The following is a 23,312-nucleotide window of genomic DNA, read 5'->3' as shown; positions in this document are numbered from 1 at the left end:
TCCCCACTCCTCACCCTCCCATCCTCACTCTCCCCACACCTCATCCTCCCATTCTCACTCACCCTACACCTCACCCTCACATCTTCACCCTCCCATCCTCACTCTCCCCACTCATCATGCTCCCAGCCTCACTCTCCCCACTCCTTACTCTCCCATCCTCACTCTCCCCACTCCTCAGCCTCCCATCCTCACTCTCCCCACTCCTCACCCTCCCATCCTCACTTTCCACACTCCACAACCTCCCATCCTCACCCTCCCCAGTCCTCCCATTCCCATCCTCAATTCTCCCCACTCCTCACCCTCCCATCCTCAATTCTCCCCACTCCTCACCATCCCATCCTCAGTCTCCCCACTCCACACCCTCCCCACTCCTCCCGCTCCCATCCTCAGTCTCCCCACTCCACACCCTCCCCATTCCTCACCCTTCCATCCTCAGTCTCCCCACTCCTCACACACCCTTCCTCACTCGCCCCAATCCTCACTCTCCCCACTCCTCACCCTCCCAACCTCACTCGCCCCACTCCTCACACTCCCCACGCCTCTCCCTCCCATCCTCTCTCACCCCACTCCTCACTCTCCCCACTCCTCACCGTCCCATCCTCACTCTCCCCAGTCCTCACCCTCCCATCCTCACACTCCCCACTCCTCACCTTCCCCATCCTCACTCTCCCCACTCCTCACCCTCCCATCCTCAATCTCCCCACTCCTCACACTCCCATTCACAGTCTCCCCACTCCATATTCTCCCATCCTCACTCTCCCCACTCCTCAGCCTCCCATCCTCACTCTCCCCACTCCTCACCGTCCCATCCTCACTCTCCCCAGTCCTCACCCTCCCATCCTCACACTCCCCACTCCTCACCTTCCCCATCCTCACTCTCCCCACTCCTCACCCTCCCATCCTCAATCTCCCCACTCCTCACACTCCCATTCACAGTCTCCCCACTCCATATTCTCCCATCCTCACTCTCACCACTCCTCACCCTCCCATCCTCACTCTCCCCAGTCCTCCCCTTCCCATCCTCACACTCCAGACTCCTCACCTTCCCATCTTCACTCTCCCCACTCCTCACCCTCCCATCCTCAGTCTCCCCACTCCACACCCTCACATCCTTAGCCTCCCCAGTCCTCACCCTCTCATCCTCAGCCTCCCCACTCCTCACCTTCCCCATCCTCACTCCCCCACTCCTCACCCTTCCATCCTCAGTCTCCCCACTCCTCACCCTCCCAACTTCACTCGCCCCGCTCCTCACACTCCCCTCTCCTCAACCCACCCATCCTCACTCACCCCACTCCTCAGTCTCCCCACTACTCACCGTCCCATCCTCACTCTCCCCACTCCTCACCCTCCCATCCTCACTATCCCCACTACTCACCTTTCCCATCATCACTCTCCCCACTCTTCACCCTCCCATCCTCAGTCACCCCACTCCTCACACTCCCATTCACACTCTCCCCACTCCTCACGCTCCCATCCTCAATCTCCCCACTCCTCACACTCCCATCCGCACTCTCCCCACTCCTCACCTGCCCAGCGTCACTCTCCCCACTCCTCACACTCCCATCCTCACACTCCCATCCTCACTCTCCCCACTCCTCACGCTCCCATCCTCATTCTCCCCACTCCTCACACTCCCATCCTCACTCTCCCCACTCCTCACACTCCCATCATCACACTCCCCACTCCTCACCCTCCCATCCTCACTCTCCCCACTCCTCACACCCCCATCCTCACTCTCCCCACTCCTCACACTCCCATCCTCACTCTCCCCACTCCTCACACTCCCATCCTCACTCTCCCCACTCCTCACACTCCCATCATCACACTCCCCACTCCTCACCCTCCCATCCTCACTCTCCCCGCTCTTCACACACCCATCCTCACTCTCCCCACTCCTCAGCCTCCCATCCTCACTCTCCCCACTCCTCAGCCTCCCATCCTGACTCCCCCCACACCACAACCTACCATCCTCACTCCCCCCACTCCTCACCCTTCCATCCTCAGTCACCCCACTCCTCACCCACCCATCCTCACTCCCCCCACTCCACAACTTACCATCCAAACTCTCCCCACTCCTCACCCACCCATTCTCACTCCCCCCACTCCACAACTGACCATCCTCACTCTCCCCACTCCTCACCCTCCCATCCTCACTATCCCAACTCCTCACCTTCCCCATCATCACTCTCCCCACTCTTCACCCTCCCATCCTCACTCACCCCACTCCTCACCCTCCCATCCTCATTCTTCACACTCCTCACACTCCCATCTGCACTCTCCCCACTCCTTACCTCCCCACTCCTCACAATCCCATCCTCACTCTCCCCACTCCTCACACTCCCATCCGCATTCTCTCAACTCCTCACACTCCCATCCTCACTCTCCCCACTCCTCACCCTCCCATCCTCACTCTCCCCACACCTCATCCTCCCATCCTCACTCTCCCCACACCTCACCCTCACATCTTCACCCTCCCATCCTTACTCTCCCCACTCCACACCCTCCCCACTCTTCACCCTCCCATCCTCAGCCTCCCCACTCCTCACCTTCCCCATCCTCACTCCCCCCACTCCTCACCCTTCCATCCTCAGTCTCCCCACTCCTCACCCACGCATCCTCACTCCCCCCACTCCAGAACCTACCATCCACACTCTCCCCACTCCTCACCCACCCATCCTCAGTCTCCCCACTCCTCACACACCCTTCCTCACTCGCCCCAATCCTCACGCTCCCCACTCCTCTCTCTCCCCACTCCTCACCCTCCCCACTCATCAGCCTCCCATCCTTACTCTCCCCACTCCTCACCCTCACAGCCTCACTCGCCCCACTCCTCACACTCCTCACTCTCCCCACTCCTCACCCTCCCCACTCCTCACCCTCCCATCCTTACTCTCCCCACTCCTCACCCTCCCAACCTCACTCGCCCCACTCCTCACACTCCCCACTCCTCTCCCTCCCATCCTCTCTCACCCTACCCCTCACTCTCCCCACTCCTCACCGTCCCATCCTCCCTCTTCCCAGTCCTCACCCTCCCATCCTCACTCTCCCCATTCCTCACCTTCCCCATCCTCACCCTCCCCACTCCTCACCTTCCCATCCTCAATCTCCCCACTCCTCACACCCCCATCCACAGTCCCCCAGTCCTCACCCTCCCATCCTCATTCTCCCCACTCCTCACACTCCCATCCTCACTCTCCCCACTCCTTAATCTCCCAAACTCACTCTCCCCACTCCTCACCCTCCCATCCTCATTCTCCCCACTCCTCACACTCCCATCCTCACTCTCCACACTCCTTAATCTCCCATCCTCACTCTCCCCACTCCTCAGCCTCCCATCCTCACACTCACCACTCCTCACCCTCCCATCCTCCCTCTCCCCACTCCTCACCCTCCCATCATCACACTCCACACATCACCCCATCCCATCCTCACCCTCCCCAGTCCTCCCCTTCCCATCCTCACACTCCCCACTCCTCACCTTCCCATCTTCACTCTGCCCACTCCTCATCCTCCCATCCTCAGCCTCCCCACTCCACACCCTCCCCACTCCTCACCCCCCATCCTCATTCTCCCCAATTCTCACCCTCCCATCCTCAATCTCCCCACTCCTCACCCTCACATCCTCAGCCTCCCCACTCCTCACCTTCCCCATCCTCACTCCCCCACTCCTCACTCTCCCCACTCCTCACTCTCCCCACTCCTCACACTCCCATCCTTACTCTCCCCACACCTCACACTCGCATCCTCATTCTGCCCACACCTCACCCTCCCATTCTCACTCTTCCCACTCTTCACCCTCCCATCCTCACGTTCCCCACTCCTCACACTCCCATCCTCACGCTCTCCTCACCTCATCCTCCCATCATCACCCTCCCCACTCCTCACCCTCCCATCCGCATTCTCCCCACTCCTCACACTCCCATCCTCACCCTCCCCACTCCTCACCCTCCCATCCTCACTCTCCCCACACCTCACCCTCCCATCATCACCCTCCCCACTCCACACCGTCCCATCCTCAACCTCCCCACTCCTCACATTCCCATCCTCACTCTCCCCACTCCTCACCCTCCCATCCTCAGTCTCCTCACTCCACACAATCCCATCCTCACCCTCCCCACTCCTCACCCTCCCATCCTCACTCTCCCCACTCCTCACAATCCCATCCTCACTGACCCCACTCCTCACACTCCCAACCTCACTCTCCCCACTCCTCACCCTCCCCTCCTCACTCTTCCCACTCCTCACCCTCCCCGAACCTCACCCTCCCATCCTCACCCTCCCCAGTCCTCACATTCCCATCCTCACTCTCCCAACTCCTCACCCTCACATCCTCACCCTCCCCACTCCTCACACTCCCATCCTCACCCTCCCCATCCTCACCCTCCCCAACCTCACCCTCCCCATCCTCATCCTCCCCATCCTCACCCTTTCCATCCTCACCCACCCCACTCCTCCCCAGCCCCATCCTCAGCCTCCCCATCCTGCCCCTCCCCATCCTCAACCGCTCCATTGTCCTGTTCCCCATTCCTCACCCGCCCCACTCCTCACCCTCCCACTCCTCACCCTCCCCACTCCTCACCCTCCCACTCCTCATCCTCGCGACTCCTCACCATCCTCAGTCCTCACCATCCCCACTCCTCACCCTCTCCATCCTCAGACTCCTGATCCTCACCCTTTCCATCCTCACCCTCCCATCCTTACTCTCCCCACTCCTCACCCTCACAACCTCACTCGCCCCACTCCTCACGCTCCCCACTCGTTACTCTCCCCACTCCTCACCCTCCCCAGTCCTCACCCTCCCATCCTTACTCTCCCCACTCCTCACAACCTCACTTGCCCCACTCCTCACGCTCCCCACTACTCACTCTCCCCACTCCTCACCCTCCCACTCCTCACCCTCCCATCTTACTCTCCCCACTCCTCACCCTACCAACCTCACTCGCAGCACTCCTCACACTCCCCACTCCTCTCCCTCCCATCCTCTCTCACCCTACTCCTTACTCTCCCCACTCCTCACCGTCCCATCCTCCCTCTTTCCAGTCCTCACCCTCCCATCCTCACTCTCCCCATTCCTCACCTTCCCCATCCTCACTCTCCCCACTCCTCACCCTCCCATCCTCATTCTCCCCACTCCTCACACTCCCATCCTCACTCTCCCCACTCCTTACTCTCCCATCCTCACTCTCCCCACTCCTCAGCCTCCCATCCTCACACTCACCACTCCTCACCCTCCCATCCTCCCTCTCCCCACTCCTCACCCTCCCATCATCACACTCCACACACCACACCCTCCCATCCTCACCCTCCCCAGTCCTCCCCTTCCCATCCTCACACTCCCCACTCCTCACCTTCCCATCTTCACTCTCCCCACTCCTCACCCTCCCATCCTCAGCCTCCCCACTCCACACCCTCCCCACTCCTCACCCCCCCATCCTCATTCTCCCCAATTCTCACCCTTCCATCCTCACTCTCCCCACTCCTCACCCTCACATCCTTAGCCTCCCCAGTCCTCACCCTCTCATCCTCAGCCTCCCCACTCCTCACCTTCCCCATCCTCACTCCCCCACTCTTCACCCTTCCATCCTCAGTCTCCCCACTCCTCACCCACCCATCCTCACTCCCACCACTCCACAACCTACCATCCTCACTCCCCCCACTCCTCACCCTTCCATCCTCAGTCTCCCCACTCCTCACCCACCCATCCTCACTCCCCCACTACAGAACATACCATCCACACTCTCTCCACTCCTCACCCACCCATCCTCAGTCTCCCCACTCCTCACACATCATTCCTCACTCGCCCCACTCCTCACTCTCCCCACTCCTCACTCTCCCCACTCCTCACCCTCCCATCCTTACTCTCCCCACACCTCACACTCGCATCCTCATTCTGCCCACACCTCACCCTCCCATTCTCACTCTCCCCACTCTTCACCCTCCCATCCTCACGTTCCCCACTCCTCACACTCCCATCCTCACGCTCTCCTCACCTCATCCTCCCATTGTCACCCTCCCCACTCCTCACCCTCCCATCCTCACTCTCCCCACACCTCACCCTCCCATCCTCATGATCCCCACTCCTCACACTCCCATCCTAACCCTCTCCTCACCTCACCCTCCCATCATCACCCTCTCCACTCCACACCCTCCCATCCTCAACCTCCCCACTCCTCGCATTCCCATCCTCACTCTCCCCACTCCTCACCCTCCCATCCTCAGTCTCCTCACTCCACACAATCCCATCCTCACCCTCCCCACTCCTCACCCTCTCATCTTCACTCTCCCCACTCCTCACAATCCCATCCTCACTGACCCCACTCCTCACACTCTCAGCCTCACTCTCCCCACTCCTCACCCTCCCCTCCTCACTCTTCCCACTCCTCACCCTCCCCTAACCTCACCCTCCCATCCTCACCCTCCCCAGTCCTCACATTCCCATCCTCACTCTCCCAACTCCTCACCCTCACATCCTCACCCTCCCCACTCCTCACACTCCCATCCTCACCCTCCCCATCCTCACCCTCCCCAACCTCACCCTCCCCCATCCTCATCCTCCCCATCCTCACCCTTTCCATCCTCACCCACCCCACTCCTACCCATCCGAATCCTTAGCCTCCCAATCCTCACCCTGCCCACTCCTCCCCAGCCCCATCCTCAGCCTCCCCATCCTGCCCCTCCCCATCCTCAACCTCTCCATTTTCCTGCTCCCCATTCCTCACCCGCCCCAATCCTCACCCTCCCACTCCTCACCCTCTCCACTCCTCACCCTCCCACTCCTCATCCTCCCGACTCCTCACCATCCTCAGTCCTCACCGTCCCCACTCCTCACCCTCTCCATCCTCAGCCTCCCTATCCTCACCCTGCCCACTCTTCCCCAGCCCCATTCTCAGCATCCCCATCTGCACCCTCCCCATCCTCACGCTTTCCATCCTCACCCTGGCATTCCTCCCCCTCCCCAATCCTCCCCCTCCTCATCCTCAGCCTCCCCATCCTCAGCCTCCCCAACCTCACCATCCCCACTCCTTCCCCTCCGCATTGTCAGTCTCCCCATCCTCAGCCTCTCCATCCTCACCCTCCCCATCCTCACCCACCCCATCTTCACCCTCCCCCATCCTCACCCTCTCCATCCTCACTCTCCCCATTCTCACCCTCCCCATCTTCATCCTCCCCCATCCTCACCCTCTCCATCCTCACTCTCCCCATCCACCCCACTTCCCGCCCTCCCCACATCTCACCCTCTCCAACCTCACCCTCCCCATCTCACCCTCCCCATCTCACCCTCCCCACTGCTCACTCTCCCCACTCCTCACTCTCCCCATCCTCACTCTCCCCATCTTCACCCTCCCCACGCCTCATCCTCCCCATCCTCAGCCGCCCCATCCTCACCTCCCCCACTCCTCAACTTCCCACTCCTCACCTCCTCACTCTTCACCCTCTCCCATTCTTTACCACCTGCACTCCTCACCTCAGCCACTCCTCACCTCCAAACTCCTCATCTCACCCACCCGTCACCGCCCCACCTCTCACCCACCCCACTCCTCACCTTCATCACCATGTGTATGGGGTGAGCAGAGGTTCTGAATGCCTTTTATTTGGTTGGATTACAGGAGTTCAGTGCTGACTGTGAACCATGGGATTAATCCCGCACTTATGGCCAACAATCCTTTGGCCACCATCCAAGGTTTGTTTGTATCTGTGTGTCCAACTCATTCCATATCCACACCTAGTCCCAGACTCCTGTCTGTGCACTGACCGTGTCCCAGATCCCTCCTACTCCACACATCACACATCCCATTCCGTACATCAACCATCCCACTCCATACATCAACCATCCCACTCCGTACATCACACATCCCACTCTGTACATCACACATCCCACTCTGTACATCAACCATCCCACTCCATACATCACACATCCCATTCCGTACATCACACATCCCACTCTGGACATCAACCATCCCATTCCGTACATCAACCATCCCACTCCATACATCAACCATCCCACTCCGTACATCACACATCCCACTCTGTACATCACACATCCCACTCTGTACATCAACCATCCCACTCCATACATCACACATCCCATTCCGTACATCACACATCCCACTCTGGACATCAACCATCCCATTCCGTACATCAACCATCCCACTCCATACATCAACCATCCCACTCCATACATCACACATCCCATTCCGTACATCACACATCCCACTCTGTACATCACTCATCCCACTCTGGACATCAACCATCCCACTCCATACATCACACATCCCACTCCACACATCACACATCCCATTCTGTACATCACTCATCCCACTCTGGACATCAACCATCCCACTCCATACATCAACCATCCCACTCCATACATCACACATCCCACTCCGTACATCTCACATCCCACTCTGTACATCACACATCCCACTCCGTACATCTCACATCCCACTCTGTACATCACTCATCCCACTCTGGACATCAACCATCCCACTCCATACATCAACCATCCCACTCCATACATCACACATCCCACTCCGTACATCTCACATCCCACTCTGTACATCACACATCCCACTCCGTACATCTCACATCCCACTCTGTACATCACACATCCCACTCCACACATCACACATCCCACTCCACACATCACACATCCCACTCTGGACATCACACATCCCACTCTGGACATCAACCATCCCACTCCATACATCAACCATCCCACTCCATACATCACACATCCCACTCCATACATCACACATCCCACTCCACACATCACACATCCCACTCTGTACATCAACCATCCCACTCCATACATCACACATCCCACTCCACACATCACACATCCCACTCTGTACATCAACCATCCCACTCCATACATCACACATCCCACTCCGTACATCTCACATCCCACTCCATACATCACACATCCCACTCCACACATCACACATCCCACTCTGTACATCAACCATCCCACTCCATACATCACACATCCCACTCCGTACATCTCACATCCCACTCCATACATCACACATCCCACTCCATACATCTCACATCCCTCTCTGTACATCTCACATCCCACTCCATACATCTCACATCCCACTCCACACATCTCACATCCCACTCCATACATCACACATCCCACTCCATACATCTCACATCCCACTCTGTACATCAACCATCCCACTCCATACATCACACATCCCACTCCGTACATCTCACATCCCACTCCATACATCACACATCCCACTCCACACATCACACATCCCACTCTGTACATCAACCATCCCACTCCATACATCACACATCCCACTCCGTACATCTCACATCCCACTCCATACATCACACATCCCACTCCATACATCTCACATCCCTCTCTGTACATCTCACATCCCACTCCATACATCTCACATCCCACTCCACACATCTCACATCCCACTCCATACATCACACATCCCACTCCATACATCTCACATCCCACTCCGTACATCTCACATCCCACTCCATACATCACACATCCCATTCCATACATCTCACATCCCACTCCATACATCTCACATCCCACTCCATACATCTCACATCCCACTCCATACATCTCACATCCCACTCCGTACATCTCACATCCCACTCCATACATCACACATCCCGTTCCATACATCTCACATCCCACTCCACACATCTCACATCCCACTCCATACATCTCACATCCCACTCCATACATCTCACATCCCACTCTGTACATCTCACATCCCACTCCACACATCTCACATCCCACTCCATACATCTCACATCCCACTCCATACATCTCACATCCCACTCCGTACATCTCACATCCCACTCCATACATCTCACATCCCACTCCATACATCTCACATCCCACTCCGTACATCTCACATCCCACTCCGTACATCACACATCCCACTCCATACATCTCACATCCCACTCCGTACATCTCACATCCCACTCCATACATCACACATCCCACTCCATACATCTCACATCCCACTCCGTACATCTCACATCCCACTCCATACATCACACATCCCATTCCATACATCTCACATCCCACTCCATACATCTCACATCCCACTCCACACATCTCACATCCCACTCCAAACATCACACATCCCACTCCATACATCACACATCCCACTCCATACATCTCACATCCCACTCCATACATCTCACATCCCACTCCATACATCTCACATCCCACTCTGTACATCTCACATCCCACTCCACACATCTCACATCCCACTCCATACATCTCACATCCCACTCCATACATCTCACATCCCACTCCGTACATCTCACATCCCACTCCATACATCTCACATCCCACTCCATACATCTCACATCCCACTCCATACATCTCACATCCCACTCCGTACATCTCACATCCCACTCCATACATCTCACATCCCACTCCATACATCTCACATCCCACTCCACACATCTCACATCCCACTCCGTACATCTCACATCCCACTCCATACATCTCACATCCCACTCCGTACATCTCACATCCCACTCCATACATCTCACATCCCACTCCATACATCTCACATCCCACTCCATACATCTCACATCCCACTCTGTACATCCCACATCCCACTCCGTACATCTCACATCCCACTCCATACATCTCACATCCCACTCTGTACATCACACATCCCACTCCATACATCTCACATCCCACTCTGTACATCTCACATCCCACTCCGTACATCTCACATCCCACTCCATACATCTCACATCCCACTCCACACATCACACATCCCACTCCACACATCACACATCCCACTCTGTACATCAACCATCCCACTCCATACATCAACCATCCCACTCCATACATCACACATCCCACTCCACACATCACACATCCCACTCTGTACATCAACCATCCCACTCCATACATCACACATCCCACTCTGTACATCTCACATCCCACTCCATACATCACACATCCCACTCCATACATCTCACATCCCTCTCTGTACATCTCACATCCCACTCCATACATCTCACATCCCACTCCACACATCTCACATCCCACTCCATACATCTCACATCCCACTCCACACATCTCACATCCCACTCCATACATCTCACATCCCACTCCATACATCTCACATCCCACTCCATACATCTCACATCCCACTCCATACATCTCACATCCCACTCCACACATCTCACATCCCACTCCATACATCTCACATCCCACTCCATACATCACACATCCCACTCCATACATCTCACATCCCACTCCATACATCTCACATCCCACTCCACACATCACACATCCCACTCCATACATCACACATCCCACTCCACACATCACACATCCCACTCCATACATCACACATCCCACTCCATACATCACACATCCCACTCCACACATCACACATCCCACTCCATACATCTCACATCCCACTCCATACATCTCACATCCCACTCCATACATCTCACATCCCACTCCATACATCTCACATCCCACTCCACACATCACACATCCCACTCCGTACATCTCACATCCCACTCCATACATCTCACATCCCACTCCACACATCTCACATCCCACTCCATACATCTCACATCCCACTCCATACATCTCACATCCCACTCCACACATCACACATCCCACTCCATACATCACACATCCCACTCCATACATCACACATCCCACTCCGTACATCACACATCCCACTCCATACATCTCACATCCCACTCCATACATCTCACATCCCACTCCATACATCTCACATCCCACTCCATACATCACACATCCCACTCCATACATCTCACATCCCACTCCATGCATCTCACATCCCACTCCACACATCACACATCCCACTCCACACATCACACATCCCACTCCGTACATCTCACATCCCTCTCTGTACATCTCACATCCCACTCTGTACATCTCACATCCCACTCCATACATCTCACATCCCACTCCATACATCTCACATCCCACTCTGAACATCTCACATCCCACTCCATACATCACACATCCCACTCCATACATCTCACATCCCACTCCATACATCACACATCCCACTCCATACATCTCACATCCCACTCCACACATCACACATCCCACTCCATACATCACACATCCCACTCCATACATCACACATCCCACTCCATACATCACACATCCCACTCCATACATCTCACATCCCACTCCATACATCACACATCCCACTCCATACATCACACATCCCACTCCACACATCACACATCCCACTCCATACATCACACATCCCACTCCACACATCACACATCCCACTCCACACATCACACATCCCACTCCATACATCTCACATCCCTCTCTGTACATCTCACATCCCACTCTGTACATCTCACATCCCACTCCATACATCACACATCCCACTCCATACATCTCACATCCCACTCCACACATCACACATCCCACTCCACACATCACACATCCCACTCCATACATCTCACATCCCACTCCACACATCACACATCCCACTCCACACATCACACATCCCACTCCACACATCACACATCCCACTCTGTACATCTCACATCCCTCTCTGTACATCTCACATCCCACTCTGTACATCTCACATCCCACTCCACACATCACACATCCCACTCCATACATCTCACATCCCACTCTGGACATCACACATCCCACTCCATACATCTCACATCCCACTCCATACATCAACCATCCCACTCCATACATCACACATCCCTCTCTGTACATCACACATCCCACTCCATACATCACACATCCCACTCTGTACATCACACATCCCACTCCATACATCTCACATCCCATTCCGTACATCACACATCCCACTCCCTTGAAGATGCTGACTCTCCCTCCCCCTCCCCTGAAGGTGCTGAATCTATCTCCCCCTCCCCTGAGGGTGCTGACTCTCTCTCCCCCTCCCTTGAAGGTGCTGACTCTCTCTCCCTCACCTGAAGGTGCTGACTCTCTCTCCCCCTCCCTTGAAGGTGCTGACTCTCTCCCCTCCCCTGAAGGTGCTGACTCTCTCCTGCTCCCCTGAAGGTGCTGACTCTCTCTGTCTCCCCTGAAGGTGCTGACTCTCTCTCCCCCTCCCCTGAAGGTGCTGACTCTCTTTCCCTCCCCTGAAGTTGCTGACTCTATCTCCCCCTCCACAGAACGTGCTGACTCTCTCTCCCCCTCCCCTGAAGGTGCTGACTCTCTCTCTCCCTCCCCTGAAGTTGCTGACTCTCTCTCTCCCTCCCCTGAAGGTGTTGACTCTGTCCCCCTCCCCTGAAGGTGCTGACTCTCTCCCCTCCCCTGAAGGTGCTGACACTCTCTCTCCCTCCCCTGAAGGTGCTGACTCTCTCTTTCTCCCCTGAAGGTGCTGACTCTCTTCCCTCCCCTGAAGGTGCTGACTCTCTCTCTCCCTCCCCTGAAGGTGCTGACTTTCTCTCCCTTCCCTGAAGGTGCTGACTCTCTCCCCGTCCCCTGAAGGTGCTGACTCTCTCTCTCTCTCCCATGAACGTGCTGACTCTCTCTCTCTTCCCTGAAGGTGCTGACTCTCTCTCCCCCTCCCCTGAAGGTGCTTACTCTCTCTCTCTTCCCTGAAGGTGCTGACTCTCTCTCCCCCTCCCCTGAGGGTGCTGACTCTCTCTCTCTTCCCTGAAGGTGCTGACTCTCTCTCCCGCTCCCCTGAGGGTGCTGACTCTCTCTCCCTCCCCTGAAGGTGCTGACTCTCTCTCTCCCTCCCCTGAAGGTGCTGACTCTCTCTCTCCCTCCCCTGCACGTGCTGACACTCTCTCTCTCTCCCCTGAACGTGCTGACTCTCTCTCCCCCTCCCCTGAAGGTGCTGACTCTCTCTCTCTCTCCCATGAACGTGCTGACTCTCTCTCTCCCTCCCCTAAGGGTGCTGACACTCTCCCCCTCCCCTGAAGGTGCTGACTCTCTCTCCCTCCCCTGAAGGTGCTGACTCTCTCTCCCCCTCCCCTGAAGGTGCTGACTCTCTCTCCCTCCCCTGAAGGTGCGGACTCTCTCTGCCCTCCCCTGAAGGTCCTGACACTCTCCCCCCCTCCCCTGAAGGTGCTGACTCTCTCTCTCCCTCCCCTGTAGGTGCTGTCTCTCTCTCCCCCTCCCCTGAACGTGCTGACTCTCTCCCCCTCTCCTCTGAAGGTGCTGACTCTCTCCCCTCCCCGGACGGTGCTGTCTCTCTCTCTCTCTCCCCTGAAGGTGCTGACTCTCTCTCCCCCTCCCCTGAAGGTGCTGTCTCTCTCTCTCTCTCTCCCCTGAAGGTTCTGACACTCTCGCTTTCCCCTGAAGGTGCTGACTCTCTCTCTCTCCCCTGAAGGTGCTGACTCTCTGTCCCGCTCCCCTGAAGTTTCTGACTCTCTCGTTCCCCTGAAGGTGCTGACTCTCTCCCCCTCCCCTGAAGGTGCTGACTCTCTCTCCCCCTGACCTGAAGGTGCTGACTCTCTCTCCCCGTCTCCCCTGAAGGTGCTGACTCTCTCTCCCCCTCCCCTGAAGTTTCTGACTCTCTCGCCCTCCCCTGAAGGTGCTGACTCTCTCCCCCCTCCCCTGAAAGTGCTGACTCTCTCCTGCCCGCCCCTGAAGGTGCTGACTCTCTCTCCCCCTCTCCTCTGAAGGTGCTGACTCTCTCTCCCCCTCCCCTGAAGTTTCTGACTCTCTCGCACTCCCCTGAAGGTGCTGACTCTCTCTCCCCCTCCCCTGAAGTTTCTGACTCTCTCCCCTCCCCGGAAGGTGCTGACTCTCTCCCCGTCCCCTGAAGGTGCTGACTCTCTGTCCCCCTCCCATGAAGGTGCTGACTCTCTCTCTCCCTCCCCTGAAGGTGCTGACTCTCTCTCTCTCCCCTGAAGGTGCTGACTCTCTCTCTCCCTCCCCTGAAGGTGCTGACTCTCTCTCTTCCTCCCCTGAATGTGCTGACTCTGTCTCTCTCCCCTGAAGGTGCTGACTCTCACTCCCCCTCCCCTGAAGGTGCTGACTCTCTCTCCCTCCCCTGAAGGTGCTGACTCTCTCTGCCCTCCCCTGAAGGTCCTGACACTCTCCCCCCCCTCCCCTGAAGGTGCTGACTCTCTCTCTCCCTCCCCTGTAGGTGCTGTCTCTCTCTCCCCCTCCCCTGAACGTGCTGACTCTCTCCCCCTCTCCTCTGAAGGTGCTGACTCTCTCCCCTCCCCGGAAGGTGCTGTCTCTCTCTCTCTCTCCCCTGAAGGTGCTGACTCTCTCTCCCCCTCCCCTGAACGTGTTGACTCTCTCCCCCTCTCCTCTGAAGGTGCTGTCTCTCTCTCTCTCTCCCCTGAAGGTTCTGACACTCTCACTTTCCCCTGAAGGTGCTGACTCTCTCTCTCTCCCCTGAAGGTGCTGACTCTCTGTCCCGCTCCCCTGAGGTTTCTGACTCTCTCGTTCCCCTGAAGGTGCTGACTCTCTCCCCCTCCCCTGAAGGTGCTGACTCTCTCTCCCCCTGACCTGAAGGTGCTGACTCTCTCTCCCCCTCTCCCCTGAAGGTGCTGACTCTCTCTCCCCCTCCCCTGAAGTTTCTGACTCTATCGCCCTCCCCTGAAGGTGCTGACTCTCTCCCCCCTCCCCTGAAAGTGCTGACTCTCTCCTGCCCGCCCCTGAAGGTGCTGACTCTCTCTCCCTCTCTCCTCTGAAGGTGCTGACTCTCTCTCCCCCTCCACTGAAGTTTCTGACTCTCTCGCACTCCCCTGAAGGTGCTGACTCTCTCTCCCCCTCCCCTGAAGTTTCTGACTCTCTCCCCTCCCCGGAAGGTGCTGACTCTCTGTCCCCCTCCCATGAAGGTGCTGACTCTCTCCCCCCTCCCCTAAAAGTGCTGACTCTCTCCTGCCCGCACCTGAAGGTGCTGACTCTCTCTCTCCCTCCCCTGAGGGTGCTGACTCTCTCTCTCTCCCCTGAAGGTGCTGACTCTCTCTCTCCCTCCCCTGAGGGTGCTGACACTCTCTCTCTCCCCTGAAGGTGCTGAATCTCTCCACCTCCCCTGAAGGTGCTGACTCTCTCCCCTCCCCGGAAAGTGCTGACTCTCTCTCCCCCTTCCCTGAAGGTGCTGACTCTCTCTCCCCCTCCCCTTTAGGTGCTGACTCTTTCTCCCCCTCCCTTGAAGGTGCTGATTGTCTCTCACTCCCCTGTAGGTGCTGACTCTCTCTCTCCTTCTCCTGAGGGTGCTGACACTCTCTCCCTCCCCTGAAGGTGCTGACTCTCTCTCCCTCCCCTGAAGGTGCTGTCTCTCTCTCACTCCCCTGTAGGTGCTGACTCTCTCTCTCCCTCCCCTGTAGGTGCTGACTCTCTCTCTCTCCCCTGAATGTGCTGACTCTCTCTCTCCCTCTCCTGAAAGTGCTGACTCTCTCTGTCCCTCCCCTGAAGGTGCTGACTCTCTCTCTCCCTCCCCTGAAAGTGCTGACTCTCTCTCTCCCTCCCCTGAAGCTGCTGACTCTCTCTCTTTCCCCTCAAGGTGCTGACCTTCACTGATCCTTCGTCACTGTCCCTGTGATCCTCGCCCTGTGTTGCTCCCCTTTGTTCCTTTCCCTGTGTTTCTGACCCTGTGTTCGAGACCCTGTGTTACTGCCCTGTGCTCCTTGCCCTGTCTTCCTGACCCTGTATTCCTGACACTGTGTTGTTGACCCTGTATTCCTGGCCCTGTGTTCCTGGCCCTGTGTTCCAGGACCTGTGTTCCAGACACTGTATTCCAGGCCCTGTATTCCTGGCCCTGTATTCCTGACACTGTATTCCTGGCCCTGTATTCCTGACCCTGTATTCCTGACACTGTGTTTCTGGCCCTGTATTCCTGGCCGTGTGTTCCTGGCCCTGTGTTCCTGTCCCTGTGTTCCGGTCCCTGCGTTCCGGTCCCTGTGTTCCTGCCCCTGTGTTCCTGCCCCTGTGTTCCTGTCCCTGTGTTCCTGGCCCTGTGTTCCTGTCCCTGTGTTCCTTCGCAAGTGTTCCTGGCCCCTTGTTCCTGCGCTTGTGTTCCGGTTCCTGTGTTCCTGCCCCAGTGTTCCTGGCCCCTTGTTCCTGGCCCCTTGTTCCTGTCCCTGTGTTCCGGTCCCTATGTTCCTGCCCCTGTGTACCTGGCCCAGTGCTCCTCACCCTGTGTTCCTGCCCCTGTATTCCTGTCCCAGTGTTCCAGCCCCTGTGTTCCGGTCCCTGTGTTCCTGCCCCTGTGTTCCAGCCCCTGTGTTCCGGTCCCTGTGTTCCTGCCCCTGTGTTCCTGCCCCTGTGTTCCTGACCCTCTGTTCCTGCCCCTGTGTTCCTGCCCCTGTGTTCCTATCCCTGTGTTCCGGTCCCTGTGCTCCTGCCCCTGTGCTCCTGCCCCTGTCTTCCTGTCCCTGTGTTCCGGACCCTGTGTTCCGGTCCCTGTGTTCCGGTCCCTGTGTTCCTGCCCCTGTGTTCCTATCCCTGTATTCCGGTCCCTGTGCTCCTGCCCCTGTGTTCCTGGCCCTGTCTTCCTGTCCCTGTGTGCCGGTCCCTGTGTTCCGGTCCCTGTGTTCCTGCCCCTGTGTTCCTGGCCCTATGTTCCAGGCCCTGTGCTCCTGCCCCTGTGTTCCTGGCCCTGTCTTCCTGGCCCTGTGCTCCTGTCCCTGTGTTCCTGCCCCTGTATTCTTGGCCCTGTGTTCCTGCCCCTGTATTCCTGACCCTGTATTCCTGGCCCTGTGTTCCTGCCCGTGTGTTCCTTCCCCTGTATTCCTGACCATGTATTCCTGGCCCTGTGTTCCTGCCCCTGTGTTCCGGTCCCTGTGTTCCGGTCCCTGTGTTCCTACCCCTGTGTTCCTGGCCCTTTGTTCCTGCACCTTTGTTCCTGGCCCTGTGTTCCTGCCCCTGTGTTCCTGGCCCTGTGTTCCTGGCCCTGTGTTCCAGACTCTGTGTTCCTGACTCTGTGTTACTGGCCCTGTGTTCCTGTGTCTGTGTTCCTGACTCTGTGTTCCAGCCCCTGTGTTCCTGCACCTGTGTTCCTGGCCCCTTGTTCCTGCCCCTGTGTTCCGGTCCCTGTGTTCCTGCCCCTGTGTTCCTGACTCTGTGTTCCAGCCCCTGTGTTCCTAGCCCTTTGTTCCTGCCGCTGTGTTCCTGCCCAGTGCTCCTCACCCTGTGTTCCTGCCCCTGTATTCCTGCCCCTGTGTTCCTGCCCCTGTGTTCCTGGCCCTGTGTTCCTGGCCCTGTGCTCCTGCCCCTGTGCTCCTGCCCCTGTGTTCCTGGCCCTGTGTTCCTGTCCCTGTGTTCCTGTCCCTGTGCTCCTGCCCCTGTATTCCTGGCCCTGTGTTCCTGCCCCTGTATTCCTGTCCCTGTGTTCCTCTGCCCTGTGCTCCTGCGCCTGTGCTCCTGCCCCTATGTTCCTGCCCCTGTGTTCCTGGCCCTGTATTCCTGACCCTGTATTCCTGGCCCTGTGTTCCTGCCCCTGTGTTCCTGGCCCTGTATTCCTGGCCCTGTATTCCTGACCCTGTATTCGTGGCCCTGTGTTCCTCTGCCCTGTGTTCCTGGCCCTGTGTTCCTGCCCCTGTGTTCCACGCCCTGTATTCCTGACCCTTTGTTCCTGCCCCTGTGTTCCTGCCCCTGTGTTCCTGGCCCTGTGTTCCTGTCCCTGTGTTCCTGCCCCTGTGTTCCTGGCCCTGTATTCCTGCCCCTGTATTCCTGGCCCTTTGTTCCTGGCCCTGTATTCCTGCCCCTGTGTTCCTGCGCCTGTATTCCTGACTCTGTGTTCCTGCCCCTGTGTTCCGGTCCCTGTGTTCCTGCCCCTGTGTTCCTGGTCCCCTGTTCCTGTCCCTGTGTTCCGGTCCCTGTGTTCCTGCCCCTGTGTACCAGGCCCTGTGTTCCTGTCCCTGTGTTCCGGTCCCTGTGTTCCTGCCCCTGTGTTCCTGCCCCTGTGTTCCAGCCCCTGTGTTCCTAGCCCTTTGTTCCTGCCCCTGTGTTCCTGCCCCTGTGCTCCTCGCCCTGTGTTCCTGCCCCTGTGTTCCTGCCCCTGTGTTCCTGCCCCTGTGTTCCTGTCCCTGTCTTCCGGTCCCTGTGTTCCTGCCCCTGTGTTCTTGACTCTGTGTCCCTGCCCCTGTGTTCCTGGCCCTGTGTTCCTGTCCCTGTGTTCCTGTCCCAGTGTTCCAGCCCCTGTGTTCCGGTCCCTGTGTTCCTGCCCCTGTGTTCCAGCCCCTGTGTTCCGGTCCCTGTGTTCCTGCCCCTGTGTTCCTGCCCCTGTGTTCCTGACCCTCTGTTCCTGCCCCTTTGTTCCTGCCCCTGTGTTCCTACCCCTGTGTTCCGGTCCCTGTGCTCCTGCCCCTGTGCTCCTGCCCCTGTCTTCCTGTCCCTGTGTTCCGGTCCCTGTGTTCCGGTCCCTGTGTTCCGGTCCCTGTGTTCCTGCCCCTGTGTTCCTATCCCTGTATTCCGGTCCCTGTGCTCCTGCCCCTGTGTTCCTGGCCCTGTCTTCCTGTCCCTGTGTGCCGGTCCCTGTGTTCCGGTCCCTGTGTTCCTGCCCCTGTGTTCCTGGCCCTATGTTCCAGGCCCTGTGCTCCTGCCCCTGTGTTCCTGGCCCTGTCTTCCTGGCCCTGTGCTCCTGCCCCTGTGTTCCTGGCCCTGTGTTCCTGTCCCTGTGCTCCTGCCCCTGTATTCCTGGCCCTGTGTTCCTGCCCCTGTATTCCTGACCCTGTATTCCTGGCCCTGTGTTCCTGCCCGTGTGTTCCTTCCCCTGTATTCCTGACCATGTATTCCTGGCCCTGTGTTCCTGCCCCTGTGTTCCGGTCCCTGTGTTCCGGTCCCTGTGTTCCTACCCCTGTGTTCCTGGCCCTTTGTTCCTGCACCTTTGTTCCTGGCCCTGTGTTCCTGCCCCTGTGTTCCTGGCCCTGTGTTCCTGGCCCTGTGTTCCTGGCCCTGTGTTCCAGACTCTGTGTTCCTGACTCTGTGTTACTGGCCCTGTGTTCCTGCCCCTGTGTTCCTGTGTCTGTGTTCCTGACTCTGTGTTCCAGCCCCTGTGTTCCTGCACCTGTGTTCCTGGCCCCTTGTTCCTGCCCCTGTGTTCCGGTCCCTGTGTTCCTGCCCCTGTGTTCCTGGTCCCCTGTTCCTGGCCCTGTGTTCCGGTCCCTGTGTTCCTGCCCCTGTGTTCCTGACTCTGTGTTCCAGCCCCTGTGTTCCTAGCCCTTTGTTCCTGCCGCTGTGTTCCTGCCCTGTGCTCCTCGCCCTGTGTTCCTGCCCCTGTGTTCCTGCCCCTGTGTTCCTGTCCCTGTGTTCCTGTCCCTGTCTTCCGGTCCGTGTGTTCCTGCCCCTGTGTTCTTGACTCTGTGTTCCTGCCCCTGTGTTCCTGCCCCAGTGTTCCTGGCCCTGTGTTCCTGCCCCTGTGTTCCTGCCCCTGTGTTCCTGTCCCTGTGTTCCTGTCCCTGTGTTCCGGTCCCTGTGTTCCGGTCCCTGTGTTCCTGCCCCTGTATTCCTGCCCCTGTGTTCCTGTCCCTGTGTTCCTGCCCCTGTGTTCCTGGCCCTGTGTCCCTATCCCTGTGTTCTGGTCCCTGTGTTCCTGCCCCTGTGTTCCTGGCCCTGTGTTCCTGTCCCTGTGTTCCGGTCCCTGTGTTCCTGCCCCCGTGTTACTGACTCTGTGTTCCAGCCCCTGTATTCCTGTCCCTGTGTTCCTGGCCCTGTGTTCCTGGCCCTGTGTTCCTGTCACTGTGTTCCGGTCCCTGTGTTCCTGCCCCTGTGTTCCTGGCCCTGTGTTCCAGGCCCTGTGCTCCTGCCCCTGTGTCCCTGACCCTGTGTCCCTGGCCCTGTGCTCCTGCCCCTGTGTTCCTGGCCCTGTGTTCCTGTCCCTGTGTTCCTGTCCCTGTGCTCCTGCCCCTGTGTTCCTGGCCCTGTGTTCCTGCCCCTGTATTCCTGTCCCTGTGTTCCTCTGCCCTGTGCTCCTGCCCCTGTGCTCCTGCCCCTATGTTCCTGCCCCTGTGTTCCTGGCCCTGTATTCCTGACCCTGTATTCCTGGCCCTGTGTTCCTAGCCCTTTGTTCCTGCCCCTGTGTTCCTGCCCCTGTGCTCCTCGCCCTGTGTTCCTGCCCCTGTGTTCCTGCCCCTGTGTTCCTGTCCCTGTGTTCCTGTCCCTGTCTTCCGGTCCCTGTGTTCCTGCCCCTGTGTTCCTGACTCTGTGTTCCTGCTCCTGTGTTCCTGTCCCTGTGTTCCTGCCCCTGTGTTCCTGGCCCTGCATTCCTGTCCCTGTGTTCCTGCCCCTGTGTTCCTGCCCATGTGTTCCTATCCCTGTGTTCCGGTCCCTGTGTTCCTGCCCCTGTGTTCCTGGCCCTGCGTTCCTGTCCCTGTGTTCCGGTCCCTGTGTTCCTGCCCCTGTGTTCCTGACTCTGTGTTCCAGCCCCTGTATTCCTGTTCCTGTCACTGTGTTCCTGTCCCTGTGTTCCGGTCCCTGTGTTCCTGGCCCTGTGTTCCTGCCCCTGTGTTCCTGGCCCTGTGTTCCAGGCCCTGTGCTCCTGCACCTGTGTTCCTGACCCTGTATTCCTGGCCCTGTGTTCCTGCCCCTGTGTTCCTGACCCTGTATTCCTGGCCCTGTGTTCCTGCCCCTGTGTTCCTGGCCCTGTATTCCTGGCCCTGTATTCCTGCCCCTGTGTTCCACGCCCTGAATTCCTGACCCTTTGTTCCTGCGCCTGTGTTCCTGGCCCTGTCTTCCTGGCCTTGTGTTCCGGTCCCTGTGTTCCTGCCCCTGTGTTCCGGTCCCTGTGTTCCTGCCCCTGTGTTCCTGACTCTGTGTTCCAGCCCCTGTATTCCTGTTCCTGTCACTGTGTTCCTGTCCCTGTGTTCCGGTCCCTGTGTTCCTGCCCCTGTGTTCCTGGCCCTGTGTTCCAGGCCCTGTGCTCCTGCCCCTGTGTTCCTGGCCCTGTCTTCCTGGCCCTGTGCTCCTGCCCCTGTGTTCCTGGCCCTGTGTTCCTGTCCCTGTGTTCCTGTCCCGGTGCTCCTGCCCCTGTATTCCTGGCCCTGTGTTCCTGCCCCTGTTTTCCTGACCCTGTATTCCTGGCCCTGTGTTCCTGCCCCTGTGTTCCTGTCCCTGTGCTCCTGCCCCTGTATTCCTGGCCCTGTGTTCCTGCTCCTGTATTCCAGACCCTGTATTCCTGGCCCTGTATTCCTGGCCCTGTGTTCCACGTCCTGTATTCCTGACCCTTTGTTCCTGCGCCTGTGTTCCTGCCCCTGTGTTCCGGTCTCTGTGTTCCTGTCCCTGTGTTCCTGTCCCTGTGTTCCGGTCCCTGTGTTCCGGTCCCTGTTTTCCGGTCCCTTTGTTCCGGTCCCTGTGTTCCTGCCCCTGTGTTCCTGTCCCTGTGCTCCTGCCCCTGTATTCCTGGCCCTGTGTTCCTGCTCCTGTATTCCTGACCCTGTATTCCTGGCCCTGTATTCCTGCCCCTGTGTTCCACGCCCTGTATTCCTGACCCTTTGTTCCTGCGCCTGTGTTCCTGCCCCTGTGTTCCGGTCCCTGTGTTCCTGTCCCTGTGTTCCGGTCCCTGTGTTCCGGTCCCTGTGTTCCTACCCCTGTGTTCCTGGCCCTTTGTTCCTGTCCCTGTGTTCCTGTCCCTGTGTTCCGGTCCCTGTGTTCCGGTCCCTGTGTTCCGGTCCCTGTGTTCCTACCCCTGTGTTCCTGGCCCTTTGTTCCTGCCCCTGTGTTCCTGGCCCTGTGTTCCTGGCCCTGTGTTCCTGCCCCTGTGTTCCTGGCCCTGTGTTCCAGACTCTGTGTTCCTGACTCTGTGTTACTGGCCCTGTGTTCCTGCCCCTGTGTTCCTGTGTCTGTGTTCCTGACTCTGTGTTCCAGCCCCTGTGTTCCTGCGCCTGTGTTCCTGGCCCCTTGTTCCTGCCCCTGTGTTCCGGTCCCTGTGCTCCTCGCCATGTGTTCCTGCCCCTGTGTTCCTGGCCCTGTGTTCCGGTCCCTGTGTTCCTGTCCCTGTCTTCCTGCCCCTGTGTTCCTGCCCCTGTGTTCCTGTCCCTGTGTTCCTGTCCCTGTGTTCCGGTCCCTGTGTTCCGGTCCCTGTGTTCCTGCCCCTATGTTCCTGTCCCTGTGTTCCTGCCCCTGTGTTCCTGGCCCTGTGTCCCTATCCCTGTGTTCCAGTCCCTGTGTTCCTGCCCCTGTGTTCCTGACCCTGTGTTCCGGTCCCTGTGTTCCGGTCCCTGTGTTCCTGCCCCTGTGTCCCTGGCCCTGTGTTCCTGGCCTGTGCTCCTGCCCCTGTATTCCTGGCCCTGTGTTCCTGCCCCTGTATTCCTGTCCCTGTGTTCCTCTGCCCTGTGCTCCTGCCCCTGTGCTCCTGCCCCTATGTTCCTGCCCCTGTGTTCCTGGCCCTGTATTCCTGACCCTGTGTTCCTGGCCC

At 58.0% G+C, this 23,312-nt stretch overlaps 1 protein-coding gene across 1 annotated transcript in view; it reads left to right on the top strand.

The window, feature by feature from the left end:
• LOC137352857 (POU domain, class 2, transcription factor 2-like) overlaps positions 1-23,312 on the top strand; it is a 153,225-nt gene that overhangs the window by 66,011 nt on the left and 63,902 nt on the right. Inside the window, exon 9 of the mRNA XM_068018709.1 lies at positions 7,608-7,681. Coding sequence (XP_067874810.1) covers positions 7,608-7,681 — 74 coding nt within the window. The remainder of the gene's footprint in view (positions 1-7,607; positions 7,682-23,312) is intronic.

Source organism: Heterodontus francisci, chromosome 39 (assembly GCF_036365525.1).
Source record: "Heterodontus francisci isolate sHetFra1 chromosome 39, sHetFra1.hap1, whole genome shotgun sequence".
NCBI classification, from domain to species: Eukaryota; Metazoa; Chordata; class Chondrichthyes; order Heterodontiformes; family Heterodontidae; genus Heterodontus; species Heterodontus francisci.
Note: the sequence above shows the minus strand (reverse complement) of the source record. Positions and strands in the feature narration are given on the sequence as shown.